This window comes from Staurois parvus, unplaced genomic scaffold (genome assembly GCF_062004578.1).
Source record: "Staurois parvus isolate SC_StPar_1 unplaced genomic scaffold, SC_StPar_1.0 ptg000759l, whole genome shotgun sequence".
Lineage (NCBI taxonomy): Eukaryota > Metazoa > Chordata > Amphibia > Anura > Ranidae > Staurois > Staurois parvus.
Genome location: NW_028318555.1, coordinates 31,016 through 52,336, shown reverse-complemented (window position 1 = coordinate 52,336; position 21,321 = coordinate 31,016). Strand labels below are relative to the sequence as shown.

Sequence of the window (21,321 nt, the reverse complement as noted above, 5' to 3'; positions counted from 1 at the left end):
TGATGCGATGAGGGCTCTCTGATGCGATGAGGGGACCTCTGATGTGACGAGGGACCTCTGATGTGACGGGGGGACCTCTGATGTGACGGGGGGACCTCTGATGTGACGAGGGGACCTCTGATGTGATGGGGGGGACCTCTGATGTGACGGGGGGACCTCTGATGTGACGAGGGCTCTCTGATGTGACGAGGGCTCTCTGATGTGACGGGGAGGACCTCGGATGTGATGGGAGACTCTGATGTGATTGAAGGACCTTTGATATGATGGAGGGCTTCCGATTTGACGGGGACTCTAATATGATGAGGGGACCACTGATGTGATGGGGGACTCTGATATTAAGGGGGGCTTTTGATGTGGACACTGAAAACTGGCCTGGAACTGAAGTGGTTATTGAGTGGACATTGCATTGTGATTGTGACATCTGGGCTCTGCACCGCTCTGACTGGCTATGTAAATCCTAAACTCTCATTCATACTCTACAGACAGGAAATTCTTATATAACGCTCCATTGTAATTACATAATACTAAGATGCCATATTTACCATCCGGGAACACCTCATTATCTCGCTACAACCCCGCCCACCTGACACTAATTACAGCGGCGGGACATCATCGGCATTATTTCATTTCCTGCGTTGATTTGGGGCGTGCGATCATTGCGCAGTCTGTCGCTGGAAGATATTATGCAGCTCGCTAGTATTGGACTGCAGTATTTGTACACATGGTAATGGGCCGCTCCACCCACAACCGATATTGTAGTTTCCTGCTGGGGGCGTGATTCACACACAGTCCATGATGGGGCTATCGTAGCCGACCCAGAGCGTAGCTAAAGGTCTGTGTGTGTCCATAGGCCAGACTGGGGTGACTACTGGATCTATGTTATCCAGCCCGACACCCTGCCCAGCTGTTGACTGAAGGTCTCCATGGGAAAAAGACAAAAAAAGGCTATGGAACCACAGGACCCAGCAGGGAACTAGGCCCTTACTCCAGAAACCTTAGGCAGAAAAAGTGGCTTGGCAGAGAGGGGGGATTTATACCAGCCAGGACTGCCCATAGGTGGTGCTGTTCTTTTTCTGCCCAGTGTCCTACTCCTGTAGGTGGCGCTATAAACCCTATGGTCAAGAATCAGAAGAGCTGTGTCCATCAATGAACACAAGAAAAAAATGTTGCCTTTAGTACCCCCCCCCCCCCCCCCCCCCCCCCAAGGTTAGGACGGCAATCTAGAAAAAAAAAAAAAAAAATCTACCTATAGGTGGTGCTGTTCCTATTCTGCCCTGTGTCCTACTCCTGTAGGTGGCGCTATAAACCCTATGGTCAAGATTTAGTAGAGCTGTGTCCATCAATGAACACAAGAAAAAAATGTTGCCTTTAGTACCCCCCCACCCCCTTCCCCAAGGTTAAGACGGCAATCTAGAAAAAAAAAAATCTACCCATAGGTGGTGCTGTTCTTTTTCTGCCCTGTGTCCTACTCCTGTAGGTGGCGCTATAAACCCTATGGTCAGAAGAGCTGTGTCCATCAATGAACACAAGAGGAAAAAAAAAAAGTTGCCTTTAGTACCCCCCCCCCCCCCCCAAGGTTAATACAGCAATCTAGAAAAAAAATCACAACGTCTATTTGTCTTGTTGATCGATGGGAAAAGAGAAAATAACGACCATGTGTGCTTCGCTGAACTTTATTCCAAATAAAGAGCAATACAAATATAGAATGTTCCGTCTGTTTTTCTTTTTTTCTCTTTTTTTTTTCTAAAACCATCTAGTGTCTCAGAAACCTAAACCTAAATTGTTGTCTGCTGTTCTCAAAGTGGACCTGTCATACGGCAACTGCATTCAGTGCTGATGGGAGCCGAGAGCAACAGGACGGCAGTGAGATCACTATGCTGACAATGGTGTGATTGGCCGCAGAAAGGATCTATAGTGTAAAAACCACTCCTTCTCACTCAGTTATCTAAATCCCAATGACTCAGTGGAACGCCTTCCACCCCAGAAAGGCAAGTACAAACAATGATAATAAGTCACATAAAAATTAAAAAAAAAATAAAAAAAAAATTATAAAATTATTTTTCTTTTTAATTAATATTTATGTGACAGAAAGGATCTGCCATAGAGAATTTATTCAAATTGGCTGAGCATGGCTTCAGCAGACAAAACTACAGCCTTAAAGGGGACCTGTCACCCCAAATTGGACACATCTTTGCCATCCTAATCCTCTTTTCTGAAAAGTTTTGTAAAAGTAATTAAAGCTGCAGCATTTATTTAAAAAAAAAAAAAAAAAAAAAGCACCGACTCTGATTGGCTCCCTGCTTACCAGACCTGCAGTTTAGGCAATGGTGATGTAGGCAGTGTCTTCCCATCACCTCCTGAGAAGGCTACCTCACCAGAGGCTGCAATCAGATCTCAGGATTCATGTAAAACCTTTATCTCAAAAGAAAACAAAAACTGCTGTAACTGATTATAAAGTGTGAGCTGGAGTTTGGCTTCTATTTGTTAGTGTATCTAAATCTGGCAATACATTTAAACACTCCTACACCCCAGACTGACAATGCTGCTGTCTACTGTGTCTTGTGCTCATTCCTCCAGAGTGGTGTCTCACTAATACAGGATCTGTGTTACTGGCCATGTGAAAACAGAGAAGAAAAAAAGCCAAAGAAAACTTTGTTATTGTATCTAAATCTGCTAGTACATCTAACACTCCCTATCCCCCCAGATTGGTGCTGTCTGCTGCGCCCCCTGTGCTCTTTCATCCAGAGTGGATGCACTCTAATACAGGAGGTGTGTTACTGGCCAGATCACCAGGTGCTCATTCCTCCAGAGTGGTGTCTCACTAATACAGGATCTGTGTTACTGGCCAGATCACCAGGTGGAAACAGAGAAGAAAAAAAGCAAAAGAAAAAACTTTGTTAGATGTACTAGCAGATTTAGATACACTAACACTCCCTTCTCCCAGGATTGGTGCTGTCTGCTGCACCCCCTGTGCTCTTTCATCCACAGTGGAGGCACTCTAATACAAGATCTGTGTTACTGGCCAGATCACCAGGTGGAAACAGAGAAGAAAAAAAAGCCAAAGAAAAAACTTTGTTAGATGTACTAGCAGATTTAGATACACTAACACTCCCTTCTCCCAGGATTGGTGCTGTCTGCTGCACCCCCTGTGCTCTTTCATCCACAGTGGAGGCACTCTAATACAAGATCTGTGTTACTGGCCAGATCACCAGGTGGAAACAGAGAAAAAAAAAAACCAAAGAAAAAACTTTGTTAGATGTACTAGCAGATTTAGATACACTAACACTCCCTTCTCCCAGGATTGGTGCTGTCTGCTGCACCCCCTGTGCTCTTTCATCCACAGTGGAGGCACTCTAATACAAGATCTGTGTTACTGGCCAGATCACCAGGTGGAAACAGAGAAGAAAAAAGCCAAAGAAAAAACATTTTGTTAATGTATCAAAATCTGCTAGTACATCTAACACTCCCTTCCCCCCAGATTGGTGTTGTCTGCTGCGCCCCCTGTGCTCCTTCATCCAGAGTGGAGGCACTCGAATTAGGATCTGTGTTACTGGCCAGATCACCAGGTGAAAACCAATGGAAAAAGCCAAAGAAAAGAAAACCGATACAACCCCCCACGTCTAATGATTGGCAAGCTGCGATATATGACATTTGTAGTTTTGTATATACATGACAGGTACACCTGAAACATCCAATAAAACAACACACAACTATGGTAATAGTTTCAACTTAAAGGAGTTCAGCCAAAATAAAAAACGATTGGTAAACGTAAAAAACATGACATGAATGGCTGCGTAAAATAAAACCGTAACTAAATCAAGGGGAGCAATATATGGCACTGAGGACACCTAGAACATCTAGCTCCCTGCAGGTCAGTGACTGAGCATCACCAAGAATAGGGATTTCTAAGTGCTGATCCCTACGGATTACAATTGCTATAAAGGGACGTTTGTCGTCCCCATCGCTCTATTGCTCTGTACTTTGGCTAACTTCCCATACCAATGAATAGGGCGTCTATCAGCTAGATTGCCCAAGATCCTCTACCTACCTGATCCAAGACTTGGGCTACCTGAAACTCCCCAGGGCTGGTCAATAAAGACCTGTAATATGGAAACTGGGTGGGAAGTTGATCAATATTTTTTGCCCCCACCCCTTCCATTTCCTTTAAGGGTATATAAGGTCAAAACCTTTTTTTTCAGTTTTGGGAAGGGTAAGGTTGGGTTAGAAGATCTGCAGTCTGTGATTCACCATTACCTCCAGTGCTAGGAAATCCAATACTTTTGAGCCTTCACAGGAACAGGAGGGGAAATCCTGGGCCGGGCTGAGGTGCAGGTTGAAGAGGAGGCCGACCTGGGTGCTACAGCAGGAGAGGGGTGCAAAAAGGGCACTTTGGCTTTTTGCCTTGGAGGCTACAGGACAGGACCCCATCTTGTGGGGAAACCTGCCTATTCTGGTGGCAACTGTCTAAGGGCTCTTGCATGTGGGGTGGGGGTGTTAAATCTCTGCATTTGGAAACGCTTTTACCTCCCCCTCTTTAGCTGCAGAGGCAGGACCTGGGGACGGGTGTATTTACCATAAGGCAAACAAGGCATTCGCCTAGGGCGGCATTGTTCAGGGGGGCAGCAGCATTTTTCAGGGGGGCAGCACCATCCCCCAAAAGAAGGAAAGGAAGAAGGGACACACGCAGCATGGGGACCAGGTGGGATCTGAAAGAGGCTGCGGGCTGCTTGATGGTGTGTGTGCAGAGCCTGACTCTTGTTCCCGGGGGTGTCCGGAGCTGTGAATGTGTCCTATCTCTTGCCGGGGTGTGTGTGTGTGTGGGGAAGGGGGGGGGGTGTGCCAGTGTACGGGGGGCGGTGGTAGTGGGAGGCTGTCTCGGGTGAGGGTGGGGCTGGTTTGTTGTTGGTCAAAGTCAGGCTCTCTTCGTGGGGTAGGGGGGTGTTGGCCGGTGTCAGGGTCTCTCTGTGGGGGGGGGGCAGTTTTTGTGTTGCCTAGGGCAGCAGGGAACCTAAATACACCATTGCCTGGGGGGGGGGGGGGGTTGGGATGACACGTTCTGCAGCAGGAATTGTATCCAGCAGGCGTGACTCATTCAAGTAAACGGGGTTGCTCTATGGCATGCTACTTTGGGATTCAAGAGGTTAAAGCAGGTGGTAAGGAGCTGATACATTGGCTCCTGACCACATGCCAAATGCTCTCTGAAGAGCGATCCAAGAACAGATTGCTCTTCAGAGATCAAAGCACATGTGAACGAGCCCTTAAAGTGAACATCCTTTGGAGAAATAGCCTCCTACTTCCTGGTGTACACCTGAAACAGAAAGTGAAATGAAATCACTCCTATAGGGCACAAAAAAACAAAAAAAAAAAAAAACAACAGATGAGGTTTTACCATCCCCTACCAAAACCAGAAAAAAAGTTTCAGCTGTACATACACTTTTTAATTCTCATAAGTGCTGCAACCACGCTCACCGGGAACCTATAGTATAAAGCTGAATGGCACCATGAAGAATGGAGTAGTAACGTGTTGTCACCCTTGAATTGGTGACAACCCTCCAGTAGTATCAGCTAAGTGCAGTTGAACTATTTCAGTGCTTGTTGAGGACTGTGGTCGGAGTGTTCGGAGGGAGACCTCAATCCTCTTTGGCCGGTGACTGGCCGGGACTCAGGGGATGCTTCTCCTCTAACCTCTCACTGGACGAGTCGGCCACATCCAGGGTGGTTCTCTTGAGAAGGTAAACGCCCGCGTGAAGCCCTCCTATATTAACCCAGACTGTGTGCATCTTCCTCCACAGGTGCCCCGCTCTGGCCAAGGCCTGAAAATGAAACAAATAGGAAATAAAGTTTTCAATATTACGAAAATAAGTCAGATTCCTAAAGCCCATTTTAACCTTCAGTAAAAAAAAAAAAATACATTCAGCTCATGCAGACTCCGCCTCCGCAACATCGCCAAAATCCGCACGTTCCTAACCCCAGAAACCACTAAACAGCTCATCCACTCCCTCATCATATCACGACTCGACTACTGCAACTCCCTCCTCACTGGCCTGCCTCGCCGCTGGCTATCCCCGCTTCACTCCATCCTGAATACGGCTGCCAGACTCATCCACCTTTCCAACCGCTCCATCTCCGCCTCCCCCCTCTACCAATCCCTCCACTGGCCTCCACTCAGTGTCCTCCACCCCCCTCTGCCAATCCCTCCACTGGCCTCCACTCAGTGTCCTCCACCCCCCTCTGCCAATCCCTCCACTGGCCTCCACTCAGTGTCCTCCATCCCTCTCTGCCAATCCCTCCATTGGCCTCCACTCAGTGTCCTCCACCCCCCTCTGCCAATCCCTCCACTGGCTCCACCCCTCTCTGCCAATCCCTCCACTGGCCTCCACTCAGTGTCCTCCACCCCCCTCTGCCAATCCCTCCACTGGCCTCCACTCAGTGTCCTCCACCCCCCTCTGCCAATCCCTCCACTGGCCTCCATTCAGTGTCCTCCACCCCCCTCTGCCAATCCCTCCACTGGCCTCCATTCGGTGTCCTCCATCCCTCTCTGCCAATCCCTCCACTGGCTTCCGATTGCGCAACGGATCAAATTCAAAATCCTAACGCTGACGTACAAAGCCGTCCACCATACTGCCCCGAACTACATCACTGACCTAATATCCAAGTACCACCCAACACGCACACTCCGCTCCTCACAAGACCTCCTTCTCTCTAGTTCCCTGGTCTCCTCCTCCCATGCCCGCCTCCAGGACTTCTCCAGGGTGTCACCCATCCTCTGGAACTCCCTGCCCCAACCCATCAGATTATCACCTACACTCCTCTCCTTTAGGCGCACCCTGAAAACCCATCTCTTCAGGGAAGCCTACCCCACCCCCTGCTAACTTGCTGACCTCCTCCACTCTTCCTACAACTCCATCCCCCCACAGCTATCTCCTCCTGTGCCACCATCCCCCCCTCCTAGATTGTAAGCTCAATCCCCTCATGTTTTGCATTGTATTGGTATTGTTCTGTCACATGTTCTGTCCCCCTTTGTAATGTACAGCGCTGAGCGAACTATTGGCGCTTTATAAATACTGTATAATAATAATAAAGGTGCTGCAACACAAAAGGTGTTCTAAAAGTAAGTTTGTTTTCTTTCTAAAGCAGCCACAGCCTGAGCAGAAAAGCCTATCCTCTGCCAGCATGCTGCAGGGAAGGACCCTGGTTTTCCATATGAAATCAGTGGTCTCTCTGCAGAGGTCAGAAATGCCTCTGCTGAATCAGGCCTGTTGATCTGTAACCAGCAAAGCTCATAGTCCTTGACTTAGCAAGGGACATCTGCCATTTGCAGAGAGACCACTGCTTCCTCACAAAGAGCCCTACTCTGCAGTATGCTGGCAGGGATGGACCCTTACTCCCTGTGTGGAAGCAGTGGTCCTTCTGCAGAGTTTAGAACCCCCTCCCTTGAGTCAGACCTATAGTTATCCCGGCAGCGTGCTGGCAGGGGGCAGGTTTTTTTTTTTTTTATTTAGGTTGTGGCTAAGAAAACAAACCATAAGACTTTGTACACCTTTAATTTTGAGACACATGATTTGTATTTGGCACAATTGGGCTTTAACTTCTTGGTACCCATCTAACCCATTCGTGTGGTGCAAAGAGGGTGGGCTTTAATGCCCACGTGCTGGACATTTGCATCCAGGGCAGTAGAGGTTTCTGTTCTGAAAGCATGCTCACAGCACAGTGGCCAAGCTGCCAAACACAGCTCCCCATCTCTAGTGATGATCAGTAGCCAGCAGAACTGGATCCCAATCATGTGACAGCCAATCACAGTCACGTGATCAGGCCAGACCTTCCCAGCCCTAGGCGTAATAACCCATTAAAGCAAAACTTAAAATGGTAGTAAACCGCAGAAACAAAACAAAACATGCTGATGGGGACAAGGGCTTTGGGGGAGGGTTGAGCCCTTTGCCCCAAACACCCCTCCCATGTTGAGGGCATGTAGCCTGGCCTGGTATGGTTCAGGAGGACATGCCGGGCTGAATGCTCGGATAAGAGTCTGGTATGGATTTGGGGGGGAGGGACCCCACACCATTTTTTTTTTTAAATTTTGGCGTGGGAGTTACCCTCAAAATCCATGCCAGACCTGAAGGGCTTGGTATGGATGGGAGGGGGGACACCATGCCGTTTTTTAAATTATTTTTTTAATTGCCGGCAATTCTTTTACATTCAGCTGTCAGCTGAAACATTAACACATGGTTGTCACTGTTAAAATACCGCATGACTTGATAAAATAACTCAGGTGGTATTTTAGTAGCGTTTACTTTTTTCTGAACTCCAGAACGGACGAATTGGTTTTCAATGCATTCCTATGGGAAACGGCGTTTCGGTTTATGAATTCTTCGTTATACGAAAAGTCCCGCAGAACGAATTAAATTAGTAAACCGAAGTATTACTGTAAATATAATATACCTTCCTATCTATTCGCTAATGTTAGGATTAATAGTAGTCAGTGTTGATTGAGAGAGTTTAGCTCTGTTTTAAAGGGATGTCAGGGCTGGCTGGAAAGGGGTTAAAACTAAAAACATTCTGTTTGTCCTGGTGGTTTTTGTCCCCTGGATGGAAAGCAATGAGAAATCCAAAATGTCACCGGAATGCCGCCCACCTGGTCCAGTACTTCCCCCATCCCAATTCCAGCAATTTTTGTTCGGAGCTACACAGTCTTTCCTCCAATAGGTCGTCTTCATCCTGTGCATGCATGCATGGCCCCATCCATTCCTTACTCCTGAGGACTCCTGAGGATCACCATACGTATGAGTCCCCAGACGGTGAATCGGGCCGTACCGTGCATGCACAGAGTGAAGAGGACCCGGCAGGAAAGCTTTTGGAAGGAACTCCGTGTTGCACTGGGCACGTCCGCTCAGTGAAGATTGCTGTAACGTGGATAGAGGTAAGTACAGGGCCAGGTGGGCTGCACTTTGTCGGGAGGGGGCATACCTCAAAGGATAAATTGTACCAAAGGTTCAGCTGTCCTTCAACTATATTGTCTGGTCCTTTAGAATATTCACCTTAATGAAGCATTTCCTATCATGGGTCAGAAGAACTGCTCTTCCAGTGCCGGCCCGGCACACCCGACTCATCTCCTGGAGGCAGGCGGGGTACAGGTCCCAGTTCTTCTTCTTTGACCCGATTCTGTGAAAATACAACTGAGAATAAGGCAGCTGAATGGAGACAACAAAACCTGAAAACCTACAGATTACAGGGAGGGATGCAGAGTGGTTCACAACCGGACCTGCCCTCTCCTAAGCCTCCAGCTAGTAGCAGATCCTGTACTTCCCACAATGCCTCCCAGCTCCCATAGTGCCCCCAACCTCACACAGGGGCCCACAGTGTCCCCAGAGAGCCTTCAGCTTCCATAGTACCCCCTAGCCTGCTGTATAGCCTCCAGCCCTCCAAAGTGCCCACAACCTCTAACAGCCCTCAGCTTCCCCCCCTCCAAGCTCCCACAGTGCAACCTAGCCTTCCATATTGCCCACTAACCTGTTACAGAGATTCCAGCCCTCCAAAGTGCCCCCAACAGTACCCCACAATGTCTGACTAGATTGTGGCCTGCCTTCTCCAAAGCCTCCAGATAGCAGGAGATCTCTTAGCCTTCTCGTTCTCATAGTGCTCCCCAACCTCACACAGGGGCCCACAATGTCCCCAGAGAGCCTTCAGCTTCCATAGTACCCCCTAGCCTGCTGTATAACCTCCAGCCCTCCAAAGTGCCCACAGCCTCTAACAGCCCTCAGCTTCCATAGTGCCCCCTAGCCTTCCACATTGTCCACTGGCCTGTTGCAGAGATTCCAGCCCTCCAAAGTGCCCCCAACAGTGCCCTACAATGTCTGACTACAGGGCTCACAGTGCCCCCAGAGACCGCTCAGCTTCCACAGTGCCCCCCAGCCTACCACATTGCCCACTAGACTGTTGCAGAGATTCCAGCCCTCCAAAGTGCCCCCGACAGTGCCCCACAATGTCTGACTAGATTATGGCCTGCCTTCTCCAAAGCCTCCAGATGGCAGCAGATCTCTTAAGCCTCCAAGTTCCCATAGTGCTCCCCAACCTCACACAGGGGCCCACAGTGTCCCCAGAGAGCGCTCAGCTTCCACAGTGCTCCCTAGTCTCCCACATTGCCTACTAACCTGTGGCAGAGCCTCCAGAGTGCCTCCAACCTCCAACAGGGCCCCACAATGTCCGACTGACCAATGGCCTGCCTTCTCAGTTAGCAGCAGATCCCTTACCCTCTCACCGTGCCTCCCAGCTCTCAAACCTCACATAGGGGCCCATGAGTGCCTCCAGAGAGCCCTCAGCTTCCAAATCAGGTGGTTAAGCTGCAGTCTTACCCCCTGTTGGGAGACCCTCACCTCTTTCCAAAAGGCATGTCTGTAATGATGACGTCCACACTTCCCGTCCTCAGCGGCAATCTAGAGATGTCCCACTGTGCAGCATCTATTGGCAGCCCCTGGGTGGCGCTGTGCAAACAAAGAAAATTCACTTATTATATAAAAAAGTGCATGTGGTGGCTGAAGTTTAACCTGCTTATATTTTACCTTCCCTAGTTCCTCCCTCCCCCCTCATCAACAAGCGAACTACATTTTTATATAAAGGTTATTTTTATTCCATACTTTATTTTAACCCTAATGATGCCATCACTGGGTCCATGTGCTTCCCTATGGAATGCAGGCAGATCGTGGATAGTGGGAGGGGTCAGCAGAGGGGAATATGTAGCTTTTTAATGCAACACATGGTTGCAGATAAGAAAAAAGTTTGATTCCCCCATCAACACAGTCAGTGGAAGAATCCCTCCCGCAGCATTATTGTGTTCTGCCGGCCAAAAGCTTTTCATGCCAGCAGAGCACAATGATTACTGCTGGCGGCTATAGCCACCAGCAGTAGTCACATGCAAGAAAAACATCAGGAGGGTTGTACTGAAGTTGATCTGAGATTCCGAGCGACATGTGATGCTGAGCTTCCATGATTGAAAGAACTGAAATGAAATTAATGAAAATGGAGGGACAGTCAGGCTGGGGAGGAAAGATCTAGATCAGGGGTGGGCAACTGTGGTCCTCCAGCTGTTGGTGAACTACAAGTCCCATCATGCCTCTGCCTTTGGGAGTCATGCTTGTAACTGTCAGTTTTGCAATGCCTCATGGGACTTGTAGTTCTACAACAGCTGGAGGGCCACAGTGCCCACCCCTGGTCTAGATGATGCTGGACGTCCTCCAGCCAGGAAGTGAGGTGGAGCTCTCTGATGTGCTGCAGCTTCTAATGCACACTGTGAGAAGCTCACAGTTTGAAGTTAAGTCAGAGTAAGCTTCAGTCCAAGAGAGGAGCCGGTGCAACTGCGCAAGACTGAAGGGGAGGAGCCGGTACACCTGCGCAAGAATGGAGGGGAGGAGTCGGTACACCTGTGCAAGACTGAAGGGGAGGAGTCGGTACACCTGTGCAAGACTGAAGGGGAGGAGTCGGTACACCTGTGCAAGACTGAAGGGGAGGAGTCGGTACACCTGTGCAAGACTGAAGGGGAGGAGGCGGTACACCTGTGAAAAACTGAAGGGGAGGAGCCGGTACACCTGTGCAAGACTGAAGGGGAGGAGCCGGTACACCTGTGCAAGACTGAAGGGGAGGAGCCGATACGCCTGTGCAAGCCTGAAGGGGAGGAGCCGATACGCCTGTGCAAGCCTGAAGGGGAGGAGCCGGTACGCCTGTGCAAGACTGAAGGGGAGGAGCCGGTACGCCTGTGCAAGACTGAAGGGGAGGAGCCGGTACAATTGTGCAAGACTGAAAGGGAGGAGTCGGTACACCTGTGCAAGACTGGAGGGGAAGAGCCGGTACACCTGTACAAGACTGGAGGGGAGGAGCCGGTACACCTGTGCAAGACTGAAGGGGAGGAGTCGGTACACCTGTGCAAGACTGAAGGGGAGGAGTCGGTACACCTGTGCAAGACTGAAGGGGAGGAGTCGGTACACCTGTGCAAGACTGAAGGGGAGGAGTCGGTACACCTGTGCAAGACTGAAGGGGAGGAGGCGGTACACCTGTGAAAAACTGAAGGGGAGGAGCCGGTACACCTGTGCAAGACTGAAGGGGAGGAGCCGGTACACCTGTGCAAGCCTGAAGGGGAGGAGCCGATACGCCTGTGCAAGCCTGAAGGGGAGGAGCCGGTACGCCTGTGCAAGACTGAAGGGGAGGAGCCGGTACAACTGTGCAAGACTGAAAGGGAGGAGCCGGTACAACTGTGCAAGACTGAAAGGGAGGAGTCGGTACACCTGTGCAAGACTGGAGGGGAGGAGCCGGTACACCTGTGCAAGACTGAAGGGGAGGAGCCGGTACACCTGTACAAGACTGAAGGGGAGGAGCCGGTACACCTGTGCAAGACTGAAGGGAAAGACAGAGGTCAGATTTAAAGGGCAACTGTACCTTTGGAACAAATTATCCTTTAAGCCATGGCCGCGCCCTCCTTAGTACAGCCCACCCAGTCCAATATACACCTCTGTTCCTGTTCCAGAGATCTCCACAGTCCTACCTGCAGCTGCATTCTTTATTACAAAAGCACCCTCCCCCCCCCGGATCCTCTACATCCTGTGCACGCGTGCTCTGGCCCTATTGATACCTATGTGGAGACATAGTCATGGTAGCCTTTAATGGTCATTTATTCCCCCCATAAAAATGACAGCATTTTAGTAGCCTCGTTATAAACGAATACAACACATCATTTATATAATACTCACCTTTTCTTCAGCAGGGAACAGATGTTGCTAGCAGTCCTGTTCACTGCGTTGCAGTTGTTGTCACCGGCGACAAAGAAACAGGCGGACCACTCACTCACACCCTACAAAAAAAGAACAAAAAGCATCAACATGGTAAAGCTTACTGCAACAGCCTCTTACCTACAGAGTATCTGCAGAGCATAAGCAGGTAAGATTTAGCAATTGAGGCAAATAAAATTCAGTTTAATTATAGTAAATCTAAAAAAAAAATATATATTTTTTTTTTCTGTTGGCATCTTTAACACACATCATCTCTCTCTCTGCAATACTCAAAATTGATCAGACTCTGGTCAAGCACCCCCCCCCCCCCCCCCCAATCAGGCATACCCGGGGGTGTCTAATCAGTTCTTAAAGCGGAGCTCCACCTGAAAAAAAACTGTAGCTGCTGACTTTTAAATTACAGCCACTTACCTGTCCCTCGGTCCAGCACCCCTCACCATGGCTGGTTTCACCGGCCGACTTCTCTCCCTGGCGCCGGCATCTTCAGTGTGGGCATCCGGCTGTGACAGCTTGCGGCTTCACAGCCGGGTGCCCACTGCGCATGTGTGAGAAGCGCTGCGCTTTGTGAATGGCCTCGGGGAGGGAGGGGTGGAGGACAACTGCCACTTCCGATAGCCTAGGCCAGGGGTAAGCAACCTGCGGCTCTCCAGCTGTTGCAGGACTACAAGTTCCATCATGCCTCTGCAAGTCAAAGCTGTAACTGTCAATTTTCAAATGTCTCATGGGAAATGTAGTTCCACAACAGCTAGAGAGTCGCAGGTTGCCTAGGCGATCTCAGCGGAAGTGGGATCGGGTACCTGTCAAATTTGGGCACCTGCTCCCCCCGCCTCCCCAAAGGTGCCAATCCATAATGGGGAGCAGGGGACCAAGGCTTAACGTGGAACTTCCCCTTTTGGGTGGAGCTTCGCTTTAAGTTCTCTTGCAATACAAGTAATGCACCGGTAATGAGAGGGTATGGCTGTGATGAGGGGGGTGTGGCCATTACTCAGCTCTACCAACACAGAGCACTGGAGCAGGAGGGCAGGAATCAGCATTTTCATTGAGGGGGAAAAAAGATATTTCAAAGCATTTCTAAGCAAAACGTAATCACAAAACACAGAGGAAGGGGGCAGAATAAAGGAGATAAAAAGATATAAGGAGGCTACAATGGACATTAAAAGAAGACTCCGCTGCTGTCGTTTGAGAAAGGAGACCCATTGAAGGGAAGTTACCTCTATAGGGATGGCTCCCGTCCCACACATCGGATCCACGATGACATCTGACGGCTCCAGGTCGCACAGTCTGAGAAACAAAACACACAGCGGTCAGATAAGAGGACACCGTTGTCACCATTAGCAGGAGATAAAAGTAGCTTGGAGACCACCTGAGCATGCCGTAGGCCAGCGTGGAACGCAACGTGGTGGGCCCGAAGTGCGTGATGTTTCTGCGGTGCAGGCTCTCCTCCGTCAGTGCGATTCCCACCAACATCTCATTATAACTGATGTTCAGGAGAACCTGGAGGAACAGAATAAAATAAAACACATTGTAAGACAGATGAGAGAAGCTCCCGCCCAGGGGTGGACTGACAACTCATGGGGCCCCCAGGCAATAGGGGATCATGGGGGCCCGTGTCCTTGCCCACACTCAAACCATACCCAAAAAAGCCTATGAAAGGTACCAGCCAGTAGGTGGAGCTCTAGGCTCATTTTCTCATTTTACAAGACTATCCCTTTCTGCTCTGCTGAAAACAAAAAGACCAGCTCTTCGTCCCTTTAAGTGGGCTATTACAGCTGAGAGCTGAAAGGTCTGCCATATCATCTGATCACTGTGATTGGCTGCCACAGTGGTCACGTGATCGAGAGCCAGACCCTCTGGCTCCTGATCAGGACTAGGTGCTGGGTGCAAGCAGGGAGCATACGCTTAATACAGAAAATGTGGCTGGGCTATTATTCCTGTGGGGCTGGAAAGGCTGCCCAGTCATGTCAGCACTTTGATTGACTGACACTGTGATCACATTATCAGGAGCTGGATCCACTGGCTCCTGATCAGTACTACAGACCAGGAGCTGTCTTTGACAGCTCAGTCATTCTGCTGGGAGCAAGCAGTGAGCATACGCTTAGTACAGAACATTCGGCTGGGCTATTATTCCTGTAGGGCTGGAAAGGCTGCCCAGTCATGTCACCACTTTGATTGATTGACACCGTGATCACATTATCGGGAGCTGGATCCACTGGCTTCTGATCAGTACTACAGACCAGGAGCTGTCTTTGACAACTCTGTCACTGTGCTGGAAGTGGGCAAAGAGTGCACTCTCAGCACAGAAACCTTGGCCTCCCATTGACGCATCTGTGCAGTGTGTGGGTGTTAAAGCCCACCCTCTTTGCCGTATACATGTGTTTCGTAGATGGCAGGAGGTTAACAGAGATCAATATCTCAAGCTGCAATTTATACACAGAACTGAATGAATCTGAGACGTGGCTTCTCCTGTTTCTCTCTTTAGGCGGCTATGTCAATCAGAGAGAGAGGGTCTGAAAGCAAGCTTTGACTTTGTGCTCTTTTTTGAAACTTTTGAAGAACTACTGACAGTAATAAAGGAAGGCACCTGCCTCTCTCACCCCTCATACATTCCTATTGCCCAATTACAATGGGTTGCTTCAATGGCCAAAAACAGGAGGCAGAAGGGGCGGAGAAACGTCAACATTAGCGAAAAGTGCTGAAGTTTTGGCCAATCAGGACAACTCAGCGTTTGGTCAGTGGGGACACTTTAAACCAGGGGTGGACTGACAACTCATGGGCCCCCCGGGCAATAGGGGATCATGGGACCGTGTCCTCACCCACACTCAAACCACACCCAAAAAAGCCTATGAAAGGTACCAGGGGCATCTCATGGAGCCTTCTACTGACTCCGGGCCCTCGGGCACTGCCCGAGTTCTCGAATGGTCAGTCCGCCCCTGCTTTAAACTACCTCAGGTATGCTACTCTAAAAATCTAAAAGGCGTTTAAAGTTCATCCACGGGTGGGTTAACCCTTCTCTACTCCACCCAGAATGAAAATGTTACCATTGGCAGTTCATGGCACAAGATGGCGGCCACCATACACATACCTCCACATCAAAGTTGGTCATGTCGGCCTTCCACTTGAAGTGATCCTGTACCGCTCCACCGAAATCTCTGGCGGCATCGTTGGACGTGAAGCTGTGCTTGTCTCCAGCTCGGTTACAGGTGACGCGGAATTTCAAGACATTGCCGGTGTCCCCAACTCCGCCTACCACGCTGTCTTCTAAGGAAGCCTCAGGACTGAGATCTTCAGCAGAAGCCTCTGAGCTATCCACCACCGGATGGTCCAAGCTATTGCACTCCTGTGCTACAGGTGGCGCCACCATCTCTTTATCAGTCTTCATCTTTCTGTCTTCCTCAGGAGCATCAGCAGCGGAAGGCACCACCTGCTGTTTCCGCTCTTTCTCGAGTTTTTTTTTCTTTTTTTTTTTCTTTAGGTTGTTGTTTAGCTCCCAGGTCTTCAGGGCTTTCTCCCAGGGCAGCTTTGAGGCCAGTTCTTTAAAGTCCTCCAGAGCAGCTTCCTACCCAGACATGAAAAATATCACCGTTCTAAAAGAGGCAATTATACAATACTTCTATTAACCACTTGACCTCCAGAAAGTTTTACCCCTTCATGACCAGGGCATTATTTTGCTATGCAGCACTACACTACTTTAACTAGTAGTTGCGAGGTCATGCAACACTGTACCCAAATGAAATTTATATTAAAAAAAAACATTTTTCACGCAACTAGAGCTTTCTTTTGGCAATATTTGATCACCACTGAGTTTTTCATTTTTTATTACATAAATGAAAGACCAAAAATTTAAAATAAAAAGTATTTTTTTTTCTATTATAAAACATATCCAATCAAAAAAAAAAAAAAAAAAAAAAAAAAAAAAAAAATCACATTTCTTCATAAATTTAGGTAAAAATGTATTCTGCTATCTTTGGTAAAAAATAAAAATCCCAATAAGTCTGTATTTATTGGTCGGTGTGAAAGTTATAGCGTCTACTGACTATGGTATATATACTGGAATTTATGCAGCTATGATGCTATACTGATAATCAGCGACTTAAAGTGGGATTGTGATAGTGTGGCGGGCAATCTGGCGATAACAGACCCTCCCTGGAAGGTACACTAAGTGACCGACACCACCATCACTAGTGACACTATTAGAATGATCACTGCCAAAACTGTACGCTGTCACTGTACTAATGACACTGGCTGGAAAGGGGTTAACATCAATGGGGAATCAAAGGGTTAACTGTGTGCCTAACAAGTGTAATGTGTGCTGCTTTTACTGAGATCTGGCTGTTTTTTTTCCCCTGCCTTTCAGGGAGAGGAAACAGCCAGATCACTGTTCTGTGTACAGAGTCCTGTGCGTTTGTAAACACAGGACTCTGTGCTGGGATTAGACACAGCCAATCAGATGCTTTCGGTCATAATTCATTGGCTGACACCTGCTGACAAAATCGTCCAGTCAAAAGCATGCGTCAGCAGGAGGCGCTTGCGATTTTTTCCATTAGGCGAGCCTGTACCTGCCGCCTGCTCACAGTATATTTACTGTGATCAGGCAACAAGTGGTTAAATGATTAGCCCCATGAGGTCAGAGCTTCATCCTTGGACTCACCTTCGATTCCTTGAAGGGGAAATCTGAAAACTCCTGAACTATAACAAACAGATTGTCCACCGACCTCAGACGATGAACCTGAAATGAAAAAAAAAAAAATGCAGAAAAAAAATCTGTAGGCTTGTTCTGGTACAGCAACTCAGGAAGTAATGAGGCCATAGACTGTCAGGTAACTGGCATTTTCAGATGCAGTGATAGTCTATATCCGGCTGTCAAAATGACAGCTGGGAGTTACTGTGTAAATGCACCAGCTGTAGAAACTGCTATTGTCAAAAAAGGCCTCATGCAGCTGGAGGGCCCAGCGCGATCCCCCTGCACAGAGGCCGGCCCGACCCCCCCTGCACAGAGGCCGGCCCGACCCCCCCTGCACAGAGGCCGGCCCGACCCCCCCTGCACAGAGGCCGGCCCGACCCCCCCTGCACAGAGGCCGGCCCGACCCCCCCTGCACAGAGGCCGGCGCGACCCCCCCTGCACAGAGGCCGGCGCGATCCCCCCTGCACAGAGGCCGGCGCGATCCCCCCTGCACAGAGGCCGGCGCGATCCCCCCTGCACAGAGGCCGGCGCGATCCCCCCTGCACAGAGGATGGACCGACCCCCCTGCACAGAGGCCGGACCGACCCCCCTGCACAGAGGCCGGCCCGACCCCCCTGCACAGAGGCCGGTCCGACCCCCCTGCACAGAGCCCGGCCCGACCGTCCTGCACAGAGGCCGGCCCGACCCCCCTGCACAGAGGCCGGCCCGACCCCCCTGCACAGAGGATGGACCGACCCCCCTGCACAGAGGCCGGACCGACCCCCCTGCACAGAGGCCGGCCCGACCCCCCTGCACAGAGGCCGGTCCGACCCCCCTGCACAGAGGCCGGCCCGACCCCCCTGCACAGAGGCCGGCCCGACCCCCCTGCACAGAGGCCGGCCCGACCCCCCTGCACAGAGGCCGGCCCGACCCCCCTGCACAGAGGCCGGCCCGACCCCCCTGCACAGAGGCCGGCCCGACCCCCCGGCACAGAGGCCGGCGCGACCCCCCGGCACAGAGACCGGCGCGACCCCCCGGCACAGAGACCGGCGCGACCCCCCGGCACAGAGACCGGCGCGACCCCCCGGCACAGAGACCGGCGCGACCCCCCGGCACAGAGACCGGCGCGACCCCCCGGCACAGAGACCGGCGCGACACCCCGGCACAGAGACCGGCGCGACACCCCGGCACAGAGCTCAGACCTGATACAAATCATAATCTCTGGCAGCAGACAGTGCAGGATTCCTACCAGTACACATCTTATGAGCCTTACAATGACCCAGCACAAGAGCCAGTCTTAGAACTCCCACAGGCAACTCACCTGGGGCCCCCTAAGTATCCTGGCTGGGAGTCAGTCCAGGGGTCCCGCACGGGCAAACCACCACGCAGTGCACAAATATTCCCCCATTGTATTTCCTATCTGTACGTGTCACAGAAGTGGCTGTATTCTGCCAGCCGTCCCTGCTGAGTAGTACAAAGCAATTCCTAGCTGTCATTTTGACAGCCGATAATGGTGGTGGGGCTGGGGAAGAGGAGCTGTATGTAAGAGATACGTCCTGAAAAGGAAAGTTCATAAATGAAGCTCTGGTGGTGTCATGTTTCAGGCACTGGGAGGAAAGTGTTCAGGCCAAAACTGGTCCATTTTATATAGAATTCAGCAGCTGGTTACCTATGAGCGCTAATGTAGGTGCGCCGTGCGGCCATTATGGCGCCGCTCCCCATCCTCTCACCTGGGCCAGGCCATCCATCCCGATCTGGAAGTAGATCTTGCCCCGATCTTTGCTGATCTTACACTGGCACCCCAGCTTCTCCTCCACTTCCGCTGCCGCCGTGAATTCGAACCCCGTCGGCACCGTGGCCCCGATAGTGACCAGCGAGCTCTCAGAAGGGGCCACATCGCAGGGCACCGGGTCATCCAGGCCGACCTCCGTTAGGATGTCTGCAGCGGCATCAACCTCGGACATGTCGGCGATCAAAGAGCAACCAATTCTGTATGAGAAAAATGAAGGTTACGTGACTACCAACGTGTATCTGCCACCTAACGACAGCGGGGGAGGGGTTATACCCTCTGTCAGAGGTCTATTGCTGTGTGAGTGGGTGTCCCCATTGGGCAGTTTTCCCTTCACTTCCTGTTCTTGCGACACCTGTCACAGACCGCAATGGACATGATAGAGGTTCTACCTCTCCACAATCTAAAACTGAAAACGAAAAAAATATTTTAGCTGGAGTCATATTATTCTAATTATGAAATAATCTGATCATTACCAGTATTTATATCGTCTGTGATGCTATGTACGTCTCTGAGCGCTCGCCGTACGCGGGACAGCCCAGCCGTATGTGGGACAGCCCAGCCGTATGTGGGACAGCCCAGCCGTACCCTAAACCCAGGAGCTGCTTATGACATATATGCGTGTAAGTAATGAAAACTGGAGCTCTGATAGTTTCATATTTCAGGCATCATTAAGAACTGTATTACATGAGCCTCGGTACGCAACAGCACCCGGTGATAGAATGGCCATCAGTATACTGGCACTGAGACAAGCCCAGGGACATTTCCAGGGACACATCTCAGCAGATGGCACCCATGGCAATGGTATTTCTATGAGAAGAGTCCCCTGGACCCCAATAATACCAGGAAGAGCCCCTTCTGGGCACTCAGGGGGGGGCAGAAACCAGCTTCCCTCCAAGGACCAAAAGCAAATAAATAAATAAATATAAACTATCACTTGACAACACAGAGTGACCCCACCACCGGCAACGTGCTCACCACTCTGCAGACATGACAGCCATCGATGACTCGGCGCTCCTCGCAGGGCTGACGATTGCAGATCAATCTGTGCGCGCGCGCTGACCGGACAGCAGGTGGCGCTGTGTCCTAACAGCAATCCCAGTACAGGGGAGACTGCGCTGTGTAGCGCGGACAGCAGGTGGCGCTGTGTCCCAATACAGGGGAGCCTGCGCTTGTGTAGTGGGAACAGCAGGTGGCGCTGTGTCCCAATACAGGAGAGCCTGCGCTTGTGCAGCGAGAACAGCAGGTGGCGCTGTGTCCCAGTACAGGGGAGCCTGCGCTTGTGCAGTAAGCACAGCAGGTGGCGCTGTGTCCTAATAGAATTCGCAGTACAGAGGAGCCTTGCCCTTGTGCAGCGAGGACAGCAGGCTGGCTGTGTCCCAGTACAGGGGAGCCTGCGCTTGTGCAGCGAGGACAGCAGGTGGCGCTGTGTGCTAGTAGCAATCCCAGTACAGGCAGCTTGCGCTTGTGCAGCGAGGACAGCAGGTGGCGCTGTGTTCTAATAGTAATCCCAGTACATGGGAGCCTGCGCTTGTGCAGCGATGACAGCAGGTGGCGCTGTGTCCTAATAAAATTCCCAGTACATGGGAGCCTGCGCTTGTGCAGCGAGGACAGCAGGTGGCGCTGTTCCCTAACAGCAATTCCAGTACATGGGAGCCTGCTCTTGTGCAGCGAGGACAGCAGGTGGCGCTGTTCCCTAACAGCAATTCCAGTACATGGGAGCCTGCGCTTGTGCAGCGAAGACAGCAGGTGGCGCTGTTCCCTAACAGCATTTCCAGTACAGGGGAGCCTGCGCTTGTGCAGTGAGGACAGCAGGTGGCGCTGTTCCCTAACAGCAATCCCAGTACAGGGGAGCCTGCGCTTGTGCAGCGAGGACAGCAGGTGGCGCCGTTCCCTAACAGCAATCCCAGTACAGGGGAGCCTGCGCTTGTGCAGTGAGGACAGCAGGTGGCGCTGTTCCCTAACAGCAATCCCAGTACAGGGGATCCTGCGCTTGTGCAGTGAGGACAGCAGGTGGCGCTGTGTTTAAAGGCATAGTCCACCTTTTGCAAGACTAATAAATGCAGCCACACTAAACCTTCAACCTTTTGAAGAGCGGT

General features: G+C 50.7%; 1 protein-coding gene across 1 annotated transcript; it reads right to left on the bottom strand.

Annotated features, from left to right (window-relative positions):
• Positions 1–1,657: 1,657 nt before the first annotated feature.
• THUMPD3 (THUMP domain 3 tRNA guanosine methyltransferase) lies at positions 1,658–20,262 on the bottom strand. The gene is made up of 10 exons (XM_089654374.1): positions 20,201–20,262; positions 19,164–19,422; positions 17,422–17,499; positions 15,856–16,329; positions 14,137–14,267; positions 13,985–14,054; positions 12,735–12,835; positions 10,371–10,478; positions 9,036–9,159; positions 1,658–5,813 (listed from the first exon to the last, which is right to left on the bottom strand). The coding sequence occupies exons 2-10, from the start codon at positions 19,395–19,397 to the stop codon at positions 5,631–5,633; spliced, it is 1,503 nt and encodes a 500-aa protein (XP_089510500.1). The 5' UTR covers positions 19,398–19,422; positions 20,201–20,262; the 3' UTR covers positions 1,658–5,630.
• Positions 20,263–21,321: the final 1,059 nt, after the last annotated feature.

Excerpts from the sequence above, each read along its gene's own strand:
- THUMPD3 (XM_089654374.1), bottom strand. The coding sequence starts at position 19,397 with ATGTCCGAGGTTGATGCCGCTGCAGACATCCTAACGGAGGTCGGCCTG. Across the intron at positions 14,268-15,855 it reads TGACCAACTTTGATGTGGAG|GTTCTCCTGAACATCAGTTA; the intron begins GTATGTGTATGG and ends CTGTTCCTCCAG. Across the intron at positions 14,055-14,136 it reads CTGGCCTACGGCATGCTCAG|ACTGTGCGACCTGGAGCCGT; the intron begins GTGGTCTCCAAG and ends TTTGTTTCTCAG.